Source organism: Equus asinus, chromosome 21, assembly GCF_041296235.1.
Source record: "Equus asinus isolate D_3611 breed Donkey chromosome 21, EquAss-T2T_v2, whole genome shotgun sequence".
Taxonomy (NCBI): domain Eukaryota; kingdom Metazoa; phylum Chordata; class Mammalia; order Perissodactyla; family Equidae; genus Equus; species Equus asinus.
The window spans coordinates 51,136,901-51,153,190 of record NC_091810.1 but is presented as its reverse complement, the minus strand read 5'-3'; the positions used below and the strand labels follow the sequence as shown (position 1 = coordinate 51,153,190).

Sequence of the window (16,290 nt, the reverse complement as noted above, 5' to 3'; positions counted from 1 at the left end):
AAAAACAACTTTTTCTACTTGAATAACACTAGAAGTTTTAAATAAAAATTTTGTTTATGATTTCAGAGTATAGGAGATTGTATCTTTCCTCTAAAGCGGGGACAGTTAATTGATATGTTTACATATGCAAAAGAGATAGTCTTTAAAAACTACTGTGGGGCCAGCCCTGGTGGCTTTGTGGTTAAGTGTGGCACACTCAGCTTTGGCGGCCTGGATCGGTTCCCAGATGTGGACCTACACCACTCGTCTGCCAGTGGCCATGCTGTCACAGCACCTCACATATGAAAAGAGGAAGATTGGCAACAGATGTTAGTTCAGGGTGAATCTTCCTCAGCACCAAAAACAAATAAAACCCCATAACTGTTTGTAAATTGAGTTTTTTCCTTTTTTTTTTTTTTTTTTTTCAATATCTTAGTCTCTTATGTAGAAAACAAAAAGTGGAGAGCCAGCCCTGAGGGCCTAGTGGTTAAAGTTCAGTGTATTCTGTTTCGGCAGCCCAGGTTTGGTTCCTGGGCAGGGAACCACACCACTCATCTGTCAGTAGTCATGTGTGGCGGTGGCTCACATAGAAGAACTAGAAGGACTTGGAACTAGAATATACAACTATGTACTGGGGCTTTAGGGAGGGAAAAAAAAGAGAGGAAGATTGGGAACAGATGTTTGCTCAGAGTGAATCTTTCCCAGCAAAAAAAAAAGTGGAGTCACACACCATTGTTACAGTAATATTAGCTTTTATAATTATCCATATATGTACCTATACTGAGATCTTAGTTTCTTCATATGGCTTCAAGTTACTATCAGGTGTCCTTTTTTTTTTTAAATTAAATAATAGTAATTTCTCAGCTCATTTAGCTGAAAATTCAGGGAAGATCTTTTTTTCTCTTTCTTTCTTTTTTTTGGTGAGGAAGATTGGCCCTGAGCTAACATCTGTTGCCAGTCTTCCTCTTTTTTACTCCCGAAAGCCCCAGCACATAGTTGTATATCCTAGTTGCAGGTCATTTTACTTCTTCCATGTGGGATGCCACCACATCATGGCTTGATGAGCAGTGTGTAGGTCTGCAGCCAGGATCCAAACTGGTGAACCCCAGGCCGCCAAAGCAGAGTGTGTGAACTTAACCATTCAGTCACAGGGCCGGCCCCCTGGGTGTCCTTCCATTTCAATCTACAAGGCTTCTTTTAGCATTTCTTGCAGGGCAGATCTAGTGGTGATGAATTCCCTCAGCTTTTGTTTATGTGGGAATTTCTTAATTTTTCCTGTTTTGAAGGGCACTTTTGCTGGATATATGATCTTTGGTTACCAGTTTTTTCTTTTAGCACTTTGAATATGTGAACCTACTGCCTTCTGGTCTCCAAAGTTTCTGATGAGAAATCTGCTGATAATCTCATTGAGGGATGCCCTGTATGTGATGCATCGCTTCTCTTGCTGTTTTCTAGATTCTCTTTGTCTTTCAACAATTTGATTATAATGTCTTGGTGTGAGTCTCTTTGAGTTCATTATATTGGAGTTCTTTGAGCTTCTTGGATGTTTATATTCATGTCTTACATCAAATTTGGGAAATTTTTGGCCATTGTTTCTTCAAATAGTCTTTCTGCTGCTGTCTCTCTCTCTTCTCCTTCTGGGGTTTCCACAATGTGTATAGTGGTCTGCTGGGTGGTGTCTTAAGGTCCCTTAGGCTCTCTTCACTTTTCTTCAATATTTTTTCTTTCTGTTCTTCAGACTTGATAATTTCAATTGTCTTATCTTCAAGTTCACTCATTCTTTCATCTACCTGCTCATATCTGCCTTTGAATCCCTCTAGTGAATTTCTCAATTCAGTTATTGTACTTTTCAGCTGTAGGATTTCTTTTTACGTTTTTCTCTCTCTTTGTTGATATTTCTGCTTTATTCCCTACGTCATTTTCTTGACTTTCTCCACATCTTTCTTCAGTTCTTTGGGGATCTGTAAGTCACTTGTTTTAGAGTCTTTTCTATTAGGTCTGCCATCAAGTCTTTTTCAGGGACAGTTTCTGTTTTTCCTTTTGTGAGGAAGATTGTTACTGAGCTAACATCTGTGCCATTCTTCCTCTATTTTATGTGGGATGCCACCACAGCATGGCTTGACAAGCGGTGCTAGGTCCACACCTAGGATCCGAACCTGTGAACCCTGGGCTGCCGAAATGGAGTGTGGGAACTTAACCACTACTCCACTGGGCCAGTCCCTATGTTTTTTCCTTTCAATGGGCTGTATTTTCCTGTTGCTTTGCCTTGTGATTTTTTTTGTTGAAAACTGGACATTTGACTCTAATGATATGGTGACTCTGGAAATTAGAATCTTCCCCTTCCCCAGTTTGCTGGTTTTTGTTTGTGTGTGTGTGTTTTGATTATTGTAGGCTGTCTTTGTGCCAAGAATCAGCCTGAGGTGTGAACTTAAGGTCCTCTCAAGTTTTTTCTGAGCCTTTGCCTTTCCCTGGGTATGCACGATGACTTTCTGATTTTCTCTGTCTATATGATTGCTTTTGAATGTAGTAGTCTTCAGTGTCTGGCTCCCAAAAGGGGAAAAAGAAAAATGAAGGGAGCGGTGGGGGAGAAGCACTAGCACTTTAAATCCCCTTGAAGTCTCTTCAGCCAGAGCAGGAGTTGCAACAACAGTGTCAGCCTTCCTCTTTGCACCTCTGAGATCAGAAGCAGTAATTAGCAATCAGAGCACAGATCTCTGATCTTTGGAGGACACAGTCCTTGTTGCCTACCCTGGCTCCCACAGACTGTGCTGGCTGCTCCAGGAACATGTGCAAGGCTGCCTGCACAGGGCTGGGAGCTGGGTAGCTGCTACTGTGCTGAGAGCTGATAGTCACCAAAATTTATCATCCAAGCCTTCTTCTGCAAGCTGCAGGCCTTCAGTAGACTCCAGAGTTCCAAAATAGTTAAATCAGACAGATTCTGCCAGTAAGATCGTTGTTCAGCTGAGGAGACAGATTTCTGGTGCTTCCTGCTCTGTCGTCTTCCTAGAATACTACTCATAAATTAAAATTTTAAAAAAGATTTCATTCGAATAGTTTGAAAACGAGTGAGATAATCTTAACCACTAGGACTACCACCATTTTGTATACACAGGCACGTATGCACACAACACACTCTAGGAGGGAGCATTGTCATGCATCTCCAAAGCCTCTTCTGAGGCAGATCCTTTAAGATGTAGAGCGAGCGCCTGCACAGAGCAGTGGACTGGAGAGAGCCTCCCTCAGGAGAGCTCCAGACCAGGACCCTGCAGACCTGAGGCTATTCCCAGAACAGACATGACTCATAGAAGGACATAGGGTGGCCACTTCCACTTCTCCTTCGTGGGACTTGATTTGTTCATCTAAATAATGTGAGAGGTGGATCAGATCAGTGTTTCTTCAGTGAAACGACAGAACAAACTTTTTTACATAGAACGCTTATAATTCTTTCAGTGAAAAAAATGAACAGACCAGAAAAAACTCCCAGACTCGACAATATATACAGTGAAAATAAAATAGAGTAACTAAATAAACTATTACAGCAATTTTAGAAGTAACACTGGTCTAGTTTTTAGTGAATTACAGAAAATGTATCAAAGTACGGAGACATAGAAAGCAGAGACAGCATAAGTCAGGTTAACCTTTTACCATAACTCAGTGATTTACAATAGAAATGGAAGGTGGATATAATTTGGGAAGCTGTAGGCAATCTTCTTTTCCTGATCTTGGCCTCAGTTTCCTCATCTGTAAAACGGGGCTGAATGGTTGTCCCTCAGAAGACTTTCCAGTTGTAACTGGAATAAATTCTTGGCTCCGTGATTACAGGAAATAAAACTGACAGGCACTGTGAGGGGTTGTTGAAGGAGTCGGGGAGTGGTTATGGTAGGGTGTCAGAGCTTCCTTTCTGACTCACCTATTCTGCTCTGCTCCTACTGCATGCAGTTCATCAGAGAGCGTGACAGGCCAGGGTGGGACAAGAGGGGGCTGCATTCTTGGTTGGATTAAAGGGTGCAGGTGGATCTATATGACCTGGAGGGGCGGGTTGCTTCCATTGTTTCCCAAAGATGGTTTTAGGAAGTTGTCAACTTAAAAAGTAAGTTGGCCAGTTATGGTACCCACACAAGGAGATTATTTGGAAACAATCAAGAAGAATTGCAGTTCTGGATATACAGGCTGTGGCAGACCATGGGCCAATCTGGAGGACGAAGGACGGGAGCTTGCTTTTACAGAGAAAAAGGGCAAGTTGGGAGGGACTGTAATAAAACAAACCCCTTTGGAGGAAACTGAGAGTCCAAAGTATAGAAGCTTCTCGTTGGCTGGGTTGCTACAGTCTCTCGTCACCTAGGCTCTTGCCAGGCTGGGAGAGAAATCTTCCTTCTCCTGCTGGTTCGTAAAGTAGAAAACACCCTCCTGTCAGAGATGCGGGCAGACCTCTCTTCCTGCTTGAGGTAATTGACCATGTATGATGGGGCGTGAGAGCTGCCCCTACAGGCTTTCCTGACTCAGTTTAGTTGAGATTTCTTTTATTGATTTCACAAAGTACAAATACACATATTTTTTAATTTTTTTGCATATGCTTTAGTGATTGTTAAAAAAATGATAGCTAGCACATCAAACCCGTTATTTCAGAGATGCAACTGCTTAGGATGTGGCTCCACTTTAAAAAATGGGTTGGCTGAAAGGAAAATGTTAATGAGTACAAGTGGTATTTGATTGTGGCAGAGGTTATGATGGGGAGGGGAGTGATAAGATTAGATTCAAGAAGCCCCGGCCTGTGGGACAGGCTCCTTGAGGTGGTACCTCAGCTGTGTGGCTGTGACATGCCTTGTCCTTGCACTGGGCGTTCTAAAGGCCTTCCCATAGGGAGCTCATCGTTCCTGTGCAAAGAGGAGACTGAGGTCCAGAGGGGAGACGGCCGCCCGAGACACCGTGGGGAGGTGGTGTGGAGTGGGACTCGTGCCGGACTTTTGCTGCTCTGGCGTCCCTTCTGAGAGATCCCAGGCAGCAGGCTCGGAGCCCATCTCTGGAGTGTAGTGTCCTGGAGGATTCTTCTAGCTGGTGCCAGCCAGCGCTCTGCTGGGCCCCTCAGCTGCTAGAATCCTGGTGGAGGGCTCTGGTCCTCTCCAGCAGGTGGGGTGAGAGCATCACAGCGCTTCTAGCCCATCTCCTTTGTGCACCTGCTTCTTGGAGGCTGTATTGTCTGCTCTTCTGGTTGTTTGAGCAGAGGGTTCATTTGCTTGCTTTTGTTGTTTTCTCAAAATGGGAATAGGTTTATTGTTTATTATAAAAATTGGAATGTTCAATATAAAGAATATATAAACAATGCAAAGAATTAAAAATATATCTCTATATGTATGTATAGAATAAGAGAAATTACTTAAACCGTATTATCCAGGGATAATCACTTAAGATTTTGGTGTATAACCTAGATTTTTTTCTTTTTGTCTATATATCTAGTTGGTTATCAGTATCTATGTGCTTTTACATAAATCATACCGCTCATCTGTTACATACTTTTTTTTTGCCCGATAAATATGTCATGGACATCTTAACATATCAATAAATAGAGATCCTTGTCTTCAGTTTTTGTGGTTGCAGAGTCTTCTCTTTTGTGGGTAGCCTTGACATCATTTAACAGTCCTCTCTAATGAAAACTTTGGCGGCATCCAGTATTTGACCCTGTTAATAATGCTGATAAATATCCTTGCATGCTCATCCAAGCGTTTGCTTATCTGGATATCTTACTGTATATTTTTAGATAGAGAACTGTGGATCAGACGTTAGGTACATTAGAATTTTAATGCATTTGTAAGCTGCCTTTCAGAAAGGTGGGACTGACTGAGACCACCAGTGCTGGCTGGTGGTTGTTGAATGACTGCAGGTGTAGCTGTGGGCTTTCTTTGGATCCCTTGGAGTCTCCCAGCTCTGATGCATATTTAGTGGGCGTTTGTGGGAAGACAGGCATACCTGTCATCTACCCCAAGTGATGACAGGCCTGTTTCTCCCATCTGCCCCCCAGAATGCTGTCCGTGTCCCACGGGACTTTGAGGGCTGCAGTGTCCTCCGCAAGTACCTAGGCCAGCTCCACTACCTGCAAAGTCGCGTCCCCATGGGCTCAGGCCAGGAGGCTGCCGTTCCTGTCACCTGGTGAGAGCTGGCAGGCAGGGCTGGGGAGAACCTAGAGGGTACCTGGGACAGGCCAGGGTGTCTGGATGGTGGGGATGCCCCTTCCCTCCCCTCCCCTGCCCTTTCCTTTCCTTACTGCACAGGATGGGGAGTGGCTTGGTGTGGTCTCCCCAGGCTTCACTCCTTCTGACCCCACACTGGGGTAGCTGGTCCCCTCACCTGGCCTCAGGGCCCTGGCCAGCTCCTTCCCTCAGGATGACTGGGGTGGCATGTCTACAGGACTGAGATCTTCTCAGGCAAGTCCGTGGCCCATGAGGACATCAAGTATGAGCAGGCCTGCATTCTCTACAATCTCGGTGAGCTGCCTGACCCCTCCCCCTTGGCCCTACCTCCCAGCTCTGTCAACCCAGCATCTCAGCTCAGCAGAAGGCCACCAAGTGGGCTGATGGATGGAAGACACCTGGGTTCTGACCCTCCACTGCCTTCCCCGCAGCTCTACTGGCACCTCTTTTCTGGGCCATCTGGAGCCACCCTGCTGAGGAGAGGCTCCACTGGGTTGGCTGCCACAGGGCATTGCCATCTTGTGCTCCAGCCAGGAGAGATGGCCTGTCTTCTTTGACTGGACAGCTCCTAACCCCGCTTGTGGCTTTGGGCTACTTCAGGCAGAAGGAGGACAAGGCTGGCCTCAATCAGCCCTGCCGTCAACCCTGATGACTCAGCCTCAGCCTGGCTCAAGGGAGAAGCCTGGGGAGCCCGAGAGTACTGTGTAGGCCTCCCTCAGGCTTCAAGACCGGCCCTTTAGGCTGGGGGCTGTGGACGGGAGCCTGTCCTTCCTCCACTCTCACCCCTGCCTGGTGCAAAGCAGGAGACTGAGGGGCTTGGCTCATCTTCTCAGTCTCCCCCTTTGCTGTAGCTTTGGTGTCCTTGGACCAACTGCCTCAGTTCTCAGATCCATTTTCCTGATCATGGGTGACAACACTACTCCCTCTGCCTCACTCTGACACCATGTCTCTGCCTCCCCAGGGGCACTGCACTCCATGCTGGGGGCCATGGACAAGCGGGTGTCTGAGGAGGTGAGGAGGGGCACGGGCAGTGGGTGGGACACAGGACATAACCAGGGAGGGGTGCTGAGTGTTCGCAGCCTCCAGAGAGGAGTCCTGCCCTGCGGGAGTGGACACAGGCAGCTGTCTGGCTCTGCCTCTGACCGTCCTCCCCGTCTTCCCTCCCAGGGCATGAAGGTCTCCTGTACTCACTTCCAGTGTGCAGCAGGTGCTTTTGCCTACCTGCGTGAGCACTTCCCTCATGCCTACAGCGTTGACATGAGCCGCCAGATCCTCACTCTCAATGTCAACCTTATGCTGGTGAGGTGGTACCCTTCTTGGGGCTGAGTTGAATCCAGGGGAGGGGACAGTTAGGGCTGCATCCTAGACCAGGCCCTGTGCAGATGGCGGTGAGGGACCAGCAGAGGGCCTTGGCTTTGATCTTTTGAGGCCCAGGTGAATCAGGAGCAGGACTGTGCTTCTTGGAGTTGGGGGGGCTGGAGAAGAGAAGACAGTGAAGAGGGGATCCCTGGGTCTGCCTGCTGGGAAGGGCAAGGGCTCCAGGTGAACAAGGGAGGCCACCTGCATTTGTTGTCCCAGGGCCAGGCTCAGGAGTGCCTTCTGGAGAAGTCGATGTTAGACAACAGGAAGAGCTTTCTTGTGGCCCGCATCAGTGCACAGGTAGGGATGGGGTAAATGGTGGTCCTCAAGGAACTGAAGCAGGCCTTTGGTTTACTCCTGACTCCCTCCCACTGACGGCCCCATCCTGGCCCTCAGGTAGTGGATTACTACAAGGAGGCATGCCGGGCCTTGGAGAACCCCGACACCGCCTCACTGCTGGGCCGGATCCAGAAGGACTGGAAGAAGCTTGTGCAAATGAAGATCTACTACTTTGCGGCTGTGGCTCATGTGAGAGCACCATGGCCTGGGCCTGGATGGGGCTGAGCTGCCACAGCTCGGGAAATAAGTAGTGACATCTCTTCTTTTTTCCTAGCTTCACATGGGGAAGCAGGCTGAGGAGCAGCAGAAGTTTGGGGAGCGGGTGAGTAAGCTATGACAAAGATGGGACTCAGGACTTGTTCCAGCCCTGTTAGTGAGATCCTGGTGGGGTCCCTTCCCTTACAGAATAGAGGGCGCAGTCTTCTCTCTGTCTCTAACCCCCATATCCCTGGCCACTCCCCTGCTGCAGGCCGTGTGTTTCTTATGTGTTGTCCCATCTTGCAGCCCTCATCCCTAGGGGACTGAGGACATGTAGCAGGCTCCCCTCAGGAGAGGGCTAGTTGGAAGTGTAAGCTGTAAGGTGGAGCAGGGTGTGATGCTAACCTTGGTCGTGTTGGCTGGGCTGGCACCTGGCTGCCTCCTCAGCTTCTTGTCTTCTAATGGGTCACCTGATAGCCGGGCAGTGCTCAGTGGGTGTCAGAAGGAGTAGGGTCCAAGCAAGGAAGGACGGACCAGGCTCTGCCTGCTGCCCCCCACAGGTTGCATACTTCCAGAGTGCCCTGGACAAGCTCAATGAAGCCATCAAGTTGGCCAAGGTAAAGCTGAAGAAGAGCCTGGCCACGCCTCAGAGCTCTGAGATTACAGGAGGCAGGCCTGGTGGGGCTGAGGGGTGTCCTGGCACTGGCCTTGGTTGGTGCTGAGCATCCTCCATCCCTACCGCACAGGGCCAGCCTGATACTGTGCAAGACGCACTTCGCTTCACTATGGATGTCATTGGAGGAAAGTGAGTCTGTGGGGCTAGGGATGGCCCTGGTTCCTTCTTGTTAGGAAGGGTCTTGGCCCTCTGCCTACATCATTGGGAGGAAGCCACCAGTGCCAGAGAGCAGTGGCCCACGTGGGAGGCTAGGTCCTGGATTCCCACTGATCACCCAAGACTTCCCACTCTCCCTTCTCCTGACCCCCAGGTACAATTCTGCCAAGAAGGACAACGACTTCATCTACCATGAGGCTGTTCCAGCACTGGACACCCTTCAGCCTGTGAAAGGTCTGAAGCTGAGGGGAGGCCGAGATTGGGGTAGGAGGTGAACATGGGACAGAACAGAGGCAGACTGGAGGTTTGTGGGCCTGGTCTCCAGAATTCTTCCTCCCCCTCCCAGGTGCCCCCTTGGTGAAGCCCTTACCAGTGAACCCCACAGATCCAGCTGTTACAGGCCCTGACATCTTCGCCAAACTGGTACCCATGGCTGCCCATGAAGCCTCCTCGCTATACAGGTGGGTGGGAGGGGCTGGCACTACGGTTAGCACAGGTGGGGTGGGGATGTCTCAAGGGACATAGGCTTCCAACAGCTGCTCTGTCACTTCTGCAGTGAGGAGAAGGCCAAGCTGCTTCGGGAGATGATGGCCAAGATTGAGGACAAGAATGAAGTCCTGGAGTGAGTGCAGGGCTGGGAGTGGGAGATGTGGGGGTACACGCCAGACCTCTGTGGGGTCCCCAGTGCTGCCTGCAACAGAGAGAGTAGCATCTGCTTGTACCAGGTTTCCTTGCTCTGCCCTCCCTGCTCTGGGCCTCGTGTGCTGCATGTGTAAAATGAGTCACATATCTTGGGAGGAGGATGTCCCTTCTGTCCCATTGTTTTCAGCAGTGCCCTGAGCATGTTCTGTGAGGCTAGGCCAGACCAGATCCAGTGCTGGAAGTTGGAATGTTGATTTGCTCTCTGCTAGGACCTCAGACCTAGCTTCAGTGGTGGGGACTGGCCCTAGTGGGCTCCTTTTACATGTGAGGAGTTGAGTCAGCACCCAGCTCCTGGTCCTGTTGCCCCTCGCAGCCAGTTCATGGATTCAATGCAGCTGGATCCTGAGACAGTGGACAACCTTGATGCATACAGCCACATCCCACCCCAGCTCATGGAGAAGTGTGCGGCTCTCAGTGTCCGGCCCGACACCGTCAGGAACCTCGTTCAGTCCATGCAAGGTGAGTGAGGGGGAGAGCAAGCAGGTGGAGGGTGAGAATATGGAAGTCATCTGCTATGGTCTCCATGTCCCCTGTTCGCCAAGGATGGCAATTGCATCTCTCCAAGCACCTGGCACAAGCACCCACCTACATGGATCGCTGTACCCTCTCTGCCCGCCCATCTGCATTGCTGAGCAAGCAGTGGGCCACACACAAGCCCTTGACTGAGTGGGCAGTTCTCTCTCTTGGGGGATGGGCCGCAGTGGGTGCCTGGCCTGCTTGCCTCAGAAGCTGTTCCCCACTCTCCCACACCCCCCCCCCCCCCCCCAGTGCTGTCAGGTGTGTTCACGGATGTGGAGGCCTCCCTGAAGGACATCAGGGACCTGCTGGAGGAGGATGAGCTGCTAGACCAGAAGCTGCAGGAGGCAGTGGGCCAGGCAGGAGCCAGCCTGGCAGTCTCCAAGGCTGAGCTGGCAGAGGTGAGGCGAGAATGGGCCAAGTACATGGAGGTCCATGAGAAGGCCTCCTTCACCAACAGTGAGCTGCACCGTGCCATGAATCTGCACGTTGGCAACCTGCGCCTGCTCAGTGGGCCGCTGGACCAGGTCCGTGCTGCCCTGCCCACGCCAGCCCTCACCCCAGGTGAGCCCCGCCTGTCCCAAACCCGCGGGAAGAGACGTGGAGCTGGGAGTTTCTTTGGCCTCACTGACCACTGCTGCTCCCAGAGGACAAGGCTGTGCTGCAGAATCTGAAGCGTATCCTGGCCAAGGTGCAGGAGATGCGGGACCAGCGTGTGTCCCTGGAGCAGCAGCTGCGTGAGCTTATTCAGAAGGATGACATCACTGCCTCACTGGTTACTACGGACCACTCAGAGATTAAGGTCGGACTGGGTGAGCAGGGTGGAGGAGCTTTGACACAGGGCTCCTGTGTGGCCCTGTGAGGCCCTGAGTGTCTGTCCTTCATCCCCCAACACTTCCTCAGAAGCTGTTTGAGGAGCAGCTGAAGAAGTATGACCAGCTGAGAGTGTACCTGGAGCAGAACCTGGCTGCCCAGGACAACGTGCTTCGGGCACTGACAGAAGCCAACGTGCAGTATGCAGCAGTGCGGCGGGTGCTCAGCGAACTGGACCAAAAGTCAGTGTCTGGCCCTGTGCTCTTGCCCAGAGTCCCTCCCAGTCTCTCTCAGAGCTTGGCTCTAGCTGTTCACCTTCTGCTGGCCCTTCTGTCCACCAGGTGGAACTCCACGCTACAGACCCTGGTGGCCTCTTATGAAGCCTATGAGGACCTGATGAAGAAGTCCCAGGAGGGCAAGGACTTCTATGCGGACCTGGAGAGTAAGGTGGCCGCTCTCTTGGAACGAGCACAGTCCACCTGCCAGGCCCGTGAGGCTGCCCGCCAGCAGCTCCTGGACAGGTGAGTGTGGCCCGGGGCCCAGGCACGGCCGCAGCCCAAACCCAGGCTGGGCTGATGGGAGTCTGGCTCCACTTCTTATGTTGTCCCACAGGGAGCTGAAGAAGAAGCCGCCACCACGGCCCACAGCCCCAAAGCCGTTCCTGCCCCGCAGGGAGGAGGGTGAGGCAGTGGAGACAGCAGACCTGCCCGAGGAGCTGCGCAGTCTGCCCCCTGACATGGTGGTTGGCCCACGGCCACCTGACACCTTCCTAGGAACTGCTGCCCCACTCCACTTTCCTCCCAGCCCCTTCCCTGCCTCTGCAGGCCCAGGACCCCACTATCTCTCGGGACCCTTACCTGCTGGTACCTACTCGGGCCCCACCCAGATGTTGCAGCCCAGGGCACCCCAGGCCCCAGGGCATCCTGCAATGGCCATGGTACCCGGACCTGCCCTCTACCCAGCCCCTGCCTACACACCAGAGCTGGGCCTTGTGCCCCGATCCTCCCCCCAGCATGGTGTGGTGAGCAGTCCCTATGGGGGGGTAGGGCCACCCCCAGCAGTTGCAGGTATGCCCTCAGCCCCACCTCCCCAGTTCTCAGGCCCTGAGTTGACCATGGGGGTTCAGCCAGCTACTACCACAGTAGATAGTGTCCAGGCCCCCATCTCCAGCCACACAGCACCACGGCCCAACCCCAGCCCTGTTCCTCCCCAGCCCTGCTTCCCGGTGCCCCCACAACAGCCATTGCCTACGCCCTACACCTACCCTCTAGGGGCCAAGCAGCCCCTCCCAGCACCCGCAGCCCAGCACCACTTTTCTCCTGGGATCCCCACGGGTTTTCCAGCCCCGAGGGTTGGGCCCCAGCCCCAGCCTCAGCCCACACGAGCAGCATTTGGGCCCCCGCCCCCTCAGCAGCCCCTTGCACTCCAGCATCCACACCTCTTCCCACCCCAGGCTCCGGCACTGGTAGCCTCTCAACGCCCCTATCCCTTTGCCCCTCAGCCTGGTGTCCTGGGGCAGCCACCACCAGCTTTGCACACCCAGGTCTACCCTGGCCCCTCTCAGGACCCTCTGCCCCCCCATTCAGGGGCTCTGCCATTCCCTAGCCCTGGGCCTCCTCAGTCTCCCCATCCCACCCTGGCATATGGTCCTGCGCCTGCCTCCAGGCCCCTGGGCCCCCAAGCAGCCCCTCTCTCCATTCGAGGCCCCCCACCTGCCAGCCAGCCCACCCCCAGTCCCCACCTGGTGCCTTCACCTGCCCCATCCCCAGGGCCTGGCCCAGTACCTCCTCGGTCCCCTGCAGCAGAGCCACCCTCGTGCCTGCGCCGAGGCACTGCAGCTGCAGATCTGCTTTCCTCCAGCCCTGAGAGCCAGCATGGAGGCACCCAGCCTCCTGGGGGTGGGCAGCCCCTGCTGCAGCCTACTAAGGTGGATGCGGCTGAGGGCCGGCGGCCACAGGCCCTGCGGCTGATTGAGCGGGACCCCTATGAGCACCCTGAGAGGCTGCAGCAGTTGCAGCAGGAGCTGGAGGCCTTTCGGGGCCAGTTGGGCGATGCAGCGGCTCTGGACACTGTATGGCGGGAGCTGCAAGACGCACAGGAACACGATGCCCGTGGCCGCTCCATCGCCATTGCCCGCTGCTACTCACTCAAGAACCGGCACCAGGACGTCATGCCCTATGATAGTAACCGCGTGGTGCTGCGCTCAGGCAAGGATGACTATATCAACGCCAGCCGTGTGGAAGGGCTTTCGCCATACTGCCCACCATTGGTGGCCACCCAGGCCCCACTGCCTGGCACAGCTGCTGACTTCTGGCTCATGGTGCATGAGCAAAAAGTGTCAGTCATTGTCATGTTGGTGTCTGAGGCCGAGATGGAGAAGGTGAGAGGGAGAGGTTGGATGGGCACCCAGGAGGGACGCTGGAAAACCAGCCCTAACTGCCCCATCTATTTGCCCCTCAGCAAAAGGTGGCACGGTACTTCCCCACTGAGAGGGGCCAGCCCATGGTGCACGGTGCCTTGAATCTGGCCCTGAGCAGTGTCCGCACCACTGAGACGCACGTGGAGCGGGTGCTGAGCCTGCAGTTCCGTGACCAGAGCCTCAAGCGTTCACTCGTGCACCTCCACTTCTCCACCTGGCCTGAGTTGTGCGTCTGCTGCCCTGGGTGGTAGTTGGGGACCTGGGGGCCTTCTGCTCCTTAGGGTGGGGAGGGGTGGGGAGGATCTCTGATCAGGTCTGGCTCAAAAGCGCTGCCCTGCCCCCGCAGAGGCCTGCCTGACAGCCCCAGCAACCTGCTGCGCTTCATCCAGGAGGTGCATGCACATTACCTGCACCAGCGACCCCTGCACACACCCATCGTCGTGCACTGCAGGTAGGGTGCAGGTAGCAGGTGGGCAGCTGCCTGAGGTTCCTCTGCCATGGGCTTTGGCCTGGCCTTACACCCACTTCCTGCCACAGCTCCGGAGTGGGCCGCACGGGAGCCTTCGCACTGCTCTATGCGGCTGTGCAGGAGGTGGAGGCTGGAAACGGGATCCCGGAGCTGCCTCAGCTGGTGCGCCGCATGCGGCAGCAGAGGAAACACATGCTGCAGGAGAAAGTGAGGGTCTGGGCCAGTGGGTGTTGGACTGGGCCTTCTGCCCTGGGGTCCCAGGGCTCTGCCCAGCTAACCAAGCCAAATGCACCTCTGCAGCTGCACCTCAGGTTCTGCCACGAGGCAGTGGTGAGACACGTGGAGCAGGTCCTGCAGCGCCATGGCATGCCCCCTCCATGTAAACCCTCAGCCGGCACAAGCATCAGCCAGAAGGTAAGGAAGGAACTCCTGGGGGCTGTGGGGACAGCCACAGTCTTGTGACCCTCGTCTTTACCCACTTCTGTCTTCTCAGAATCACCTTCCTCAGGACTCCCAGGACCTGGTCCTCGGAGGAGACGTGCCCATCAGCTCTATCCAGGCCACTATTGCAAAGCTCAGCATCCGGCCTCCTGGAGGCTTGGATTCTCCAGCTGCCAGCCTGCCAGGCCCTGTAGAGCCCCCAGGCCCACCGCCAGCTAGCCTCCCAGAGTCCACCCAGCTCCCATCCTCCTCCCCACCTCCCCTCTCTTCACCCCTGCCTGAGGCCCCCCAGCCTCAAGAAGAGCAGCCAGCACCTGAGGTCCCCAGTGTGGGCCCGCCCTCCTCTTCCCTGGAGCTGCTGGCCTCCCTAACTCCCGAGGCCTTCTCCCTGGACAGCTCCTTGCAGCGAAAGCAGCGGATGAGCAAGCAGAACTTTCTGCAGGCCCATAACGGGCAGGGTCTGCGGGCTGCCCGGCCCACTGATGACCCCCTCAGCCTTCTGGATCCACTCTGGACACTCAACAAGACCTGAACAGGCTTTGCCTGCCTGGTCCTTACACTACATCATCATCTCCCATGCCTGTCTGCCCATGCTCAGCAGGGCCTCTCCAGGTGGGCCTGGTCTCTTACTCCCATTCCTGCTGCCTTCAGCCCTACCTGGCCCAGCCCGCACCCCTGTAGGGTAGGGGTGCATCACAGGCCTTGCTCAGGTTCTGCTCCTTTGTGGGACCTGACATTTTTCAGCTCTTTGCTATTGAAATAATAAACTGACCTGTTCTGTGGCCAGGGTTTGTCCATTGCCGCCTCAGGGAGAGAGCCAGAGCCCCAGTAGCACCATCTGAGATGTACCTTTAGTGAGCTTGGATGTGGGTGGGTGGTAGGATGACCACCCCTGGAATTGTCAAGAAGGCCTCTAGTGCTGGCTTGCTGAGCCTCCCTCACGCTGTACACTTCTTGAGCTGAGAGAAGTCTAACCAAGTACTAAAGTTTACACACAGGGAGGGAATATGTAAGTAAGTGACACAGAAGCTCCTCTAGGGGAAGACGCAAGCGGATCACAAGGCCTCTGGCAGATGTGATTAAAAAAAAGGTTTAATAATATTACAGTCATGAGGCAGGACAGTTCAAAGGCAGCTTGCAGAAGACTCATCTCCCTCCAGTCTAGCTCCAGTGCATTGGCCCTGTGTAGCCGGCTGAGAGGGGCGCAGCTGCTGCCCACCCTCAGTCCAGCTTCTCCAACACAGAGGGCACATACACCAGGCTGAGCTCACTGCCAAAGTTGCAGACAATGGCAGCATTGTCCAGCACCAGGATCTGGCGGGCAGGCTGGGCCTCGCTGTTCTTCCCCAGGTAGACTGTCTGTAACAGGTCCCCGTAGTTTAGGTCCCAAAAGGAGACACAGCCCTGGCCGCCAGTCACCAGTAGGTTGTCTGAGATGACGCCCAAGCTTGCACCACAGCCCAGGTCCTAGAGGAAAGGACACGACAGGCTCAGTGTCTTGAGTCCTCCTTAAAACACCAAGAGGGGCTGGTGCCATGGTGTAGTGGTTAAGTACGGTATGTTCTGATTCAGCAGCGCAGGTTCACGGGTTCAGATCCCAGGCATGGATCTACACCACTCATCAGCCACACTGTGGTTGTGGCGGCAACCCACATACAAAATAGAGGAAGATCAGCACAGATGTTAGCTCAGGGACAATCTTCCTCAAGCAAAAAAAGAGGAGGACTGGGAACAGATGTGCTCAGGGCTAATCTTCCTCAGCAAAAAAAAAACAAAAACCCAAAACTGAGAATCCTGTGGCCCCTAACCTGCCTACCTGCTGAATGGAGTAGAGCTTGATGCCTGTGCTGCGGTCCCAGATGCTGATGAGGTCATCTAGGCCACTGCTGATGACGCAGGAGGTGGTACAGGTGAGGGAGGTGACATCCCCACGGTGAGCAAACATGTGGCTGACCCGGCTGCCAGTCAGCACATCCCACAGGCAGATGGCCCCATCTTGTCCGCCACTGGCCAGCACCATGGTCTAGGGGAAGAGGCC

General features: G+C 53.7%; 2 protein-coding genes across 9 annotated transcripts in view; one reads left to right on the top strand and one right to left on the bottom strand.

The window, feature by feature from the left end:
- Positions 1-15,034, top strand: part of PTPN23 (protein tyrosine phosphatase non-receptor type 23) — a 31,596-nt gene extending 16,562 nt beyond the window's left edge. For 2 of the 3 annotated variants that reach the window (XM_014828821.3, XM_044755324.2), the window contains exons 3-25: positions 5,996-6,123; positions 6,382-6,458; positions 7,126-7,175; positions 7,332-7,463; positions 7,743-7,823; positions 7,920-8,051; positions 8,137-8,184; positions 8,621-8,677; positions 8,807-8,865; positions 9,047-9,126; positions 9,239-9,353; positions 9,449-9,514; positions 9,908-10,053; positions 10,363-10,674; positions 10,758-10,912; positions 11,014-11,165; positions 11,265-11,444; positions 11,536-13,303; positions 13,384-13,568; positions 13,689-13,793; positions 13,880-14,018; positions 14,112-14,225; positions 14,305-15,034. In XM_014828821.3, coding sequence (XP_014684307.1) covers positions 5,996-6,123; positions 6,382-6,458; positions 7,126-7,175; positions 7,332-7,463; positions 7,743-7,823; positions 7,920-8,051; positions 8,137-8,184; positions 8,621-8,677; positions 8,807-8,865; positions 9,047-9,126; positions 9,239-9,353; positions 9,449-9,514; positions 9,908-10,053; positions 10,363-10,674; positions 10,758-10,912; positions 11,014-11,165; positions 11,265-11,444; positions 11,536-13,303; positions 13,384-13,568; positions 13,689-13,793; positions 13,880-14,018; positions 14,112-14,225; positions 14,305-14,784 — 4,761 coding nt within the window. In that variant the 3' untranslated portion in view covers positions 14,785-15,034. Of the gene's footprint in view, positions 1-5,995; positions 6,124-6,308; positions 6,459-7,125; positions 7,176-7,331; positions 7,464-7,742; positions 7,824-7,919; positions 8,052-8,136; positions 8,185-8,620; positions 8,678-8,806; positions 8,866-9,046; positions 9,127-9,238; positions 9,354-9,448; positions 9,515-9,907; positions 10,054-10,362; positions 10,675-10,757; positions 10,913-11,013; positions 11,166-11,264; positions 11,445-11,535; positions 13,304-13,383; positions 13,569-13,688; positions 13,794-13,879; positions 14,019-14,111; positions 14,226-14,304 lie in introns of all 3 variants that reach the window. The other variant, XM_070493415.1, reaches the window with a different exon arrangement.
- Positions 15,035-15,328: 294 nt separating this feature from the next.
- SCAP (SREBF chaperone) overlaps positions 15,329-16,290 on the bottom strand; it is an 80,512-nt gene continuing 79,550 nt past the window's right edge. For all 6 annotated transcript variants that reach the window (XM_014828823.3, XM_014828824.3, XM_070493419.1 and 3 more), the window contains 2 exons: positions 16,069-16,275; positions 15,329-15,719 (listed from right to left, as the gene is read on the bottom strand). In XM_014828823.3, the coding sequence (XP_014684309.1) occupies positions 15,474-15,719; positions 16,069-16,275 (453 nt within the window). In that variant the 3' untranslated portion in view covers positions 15,329-15,473. The remainder of the gene's footprint in view (positions 15,720-16,068; positions 16,276-16,290) is intronic.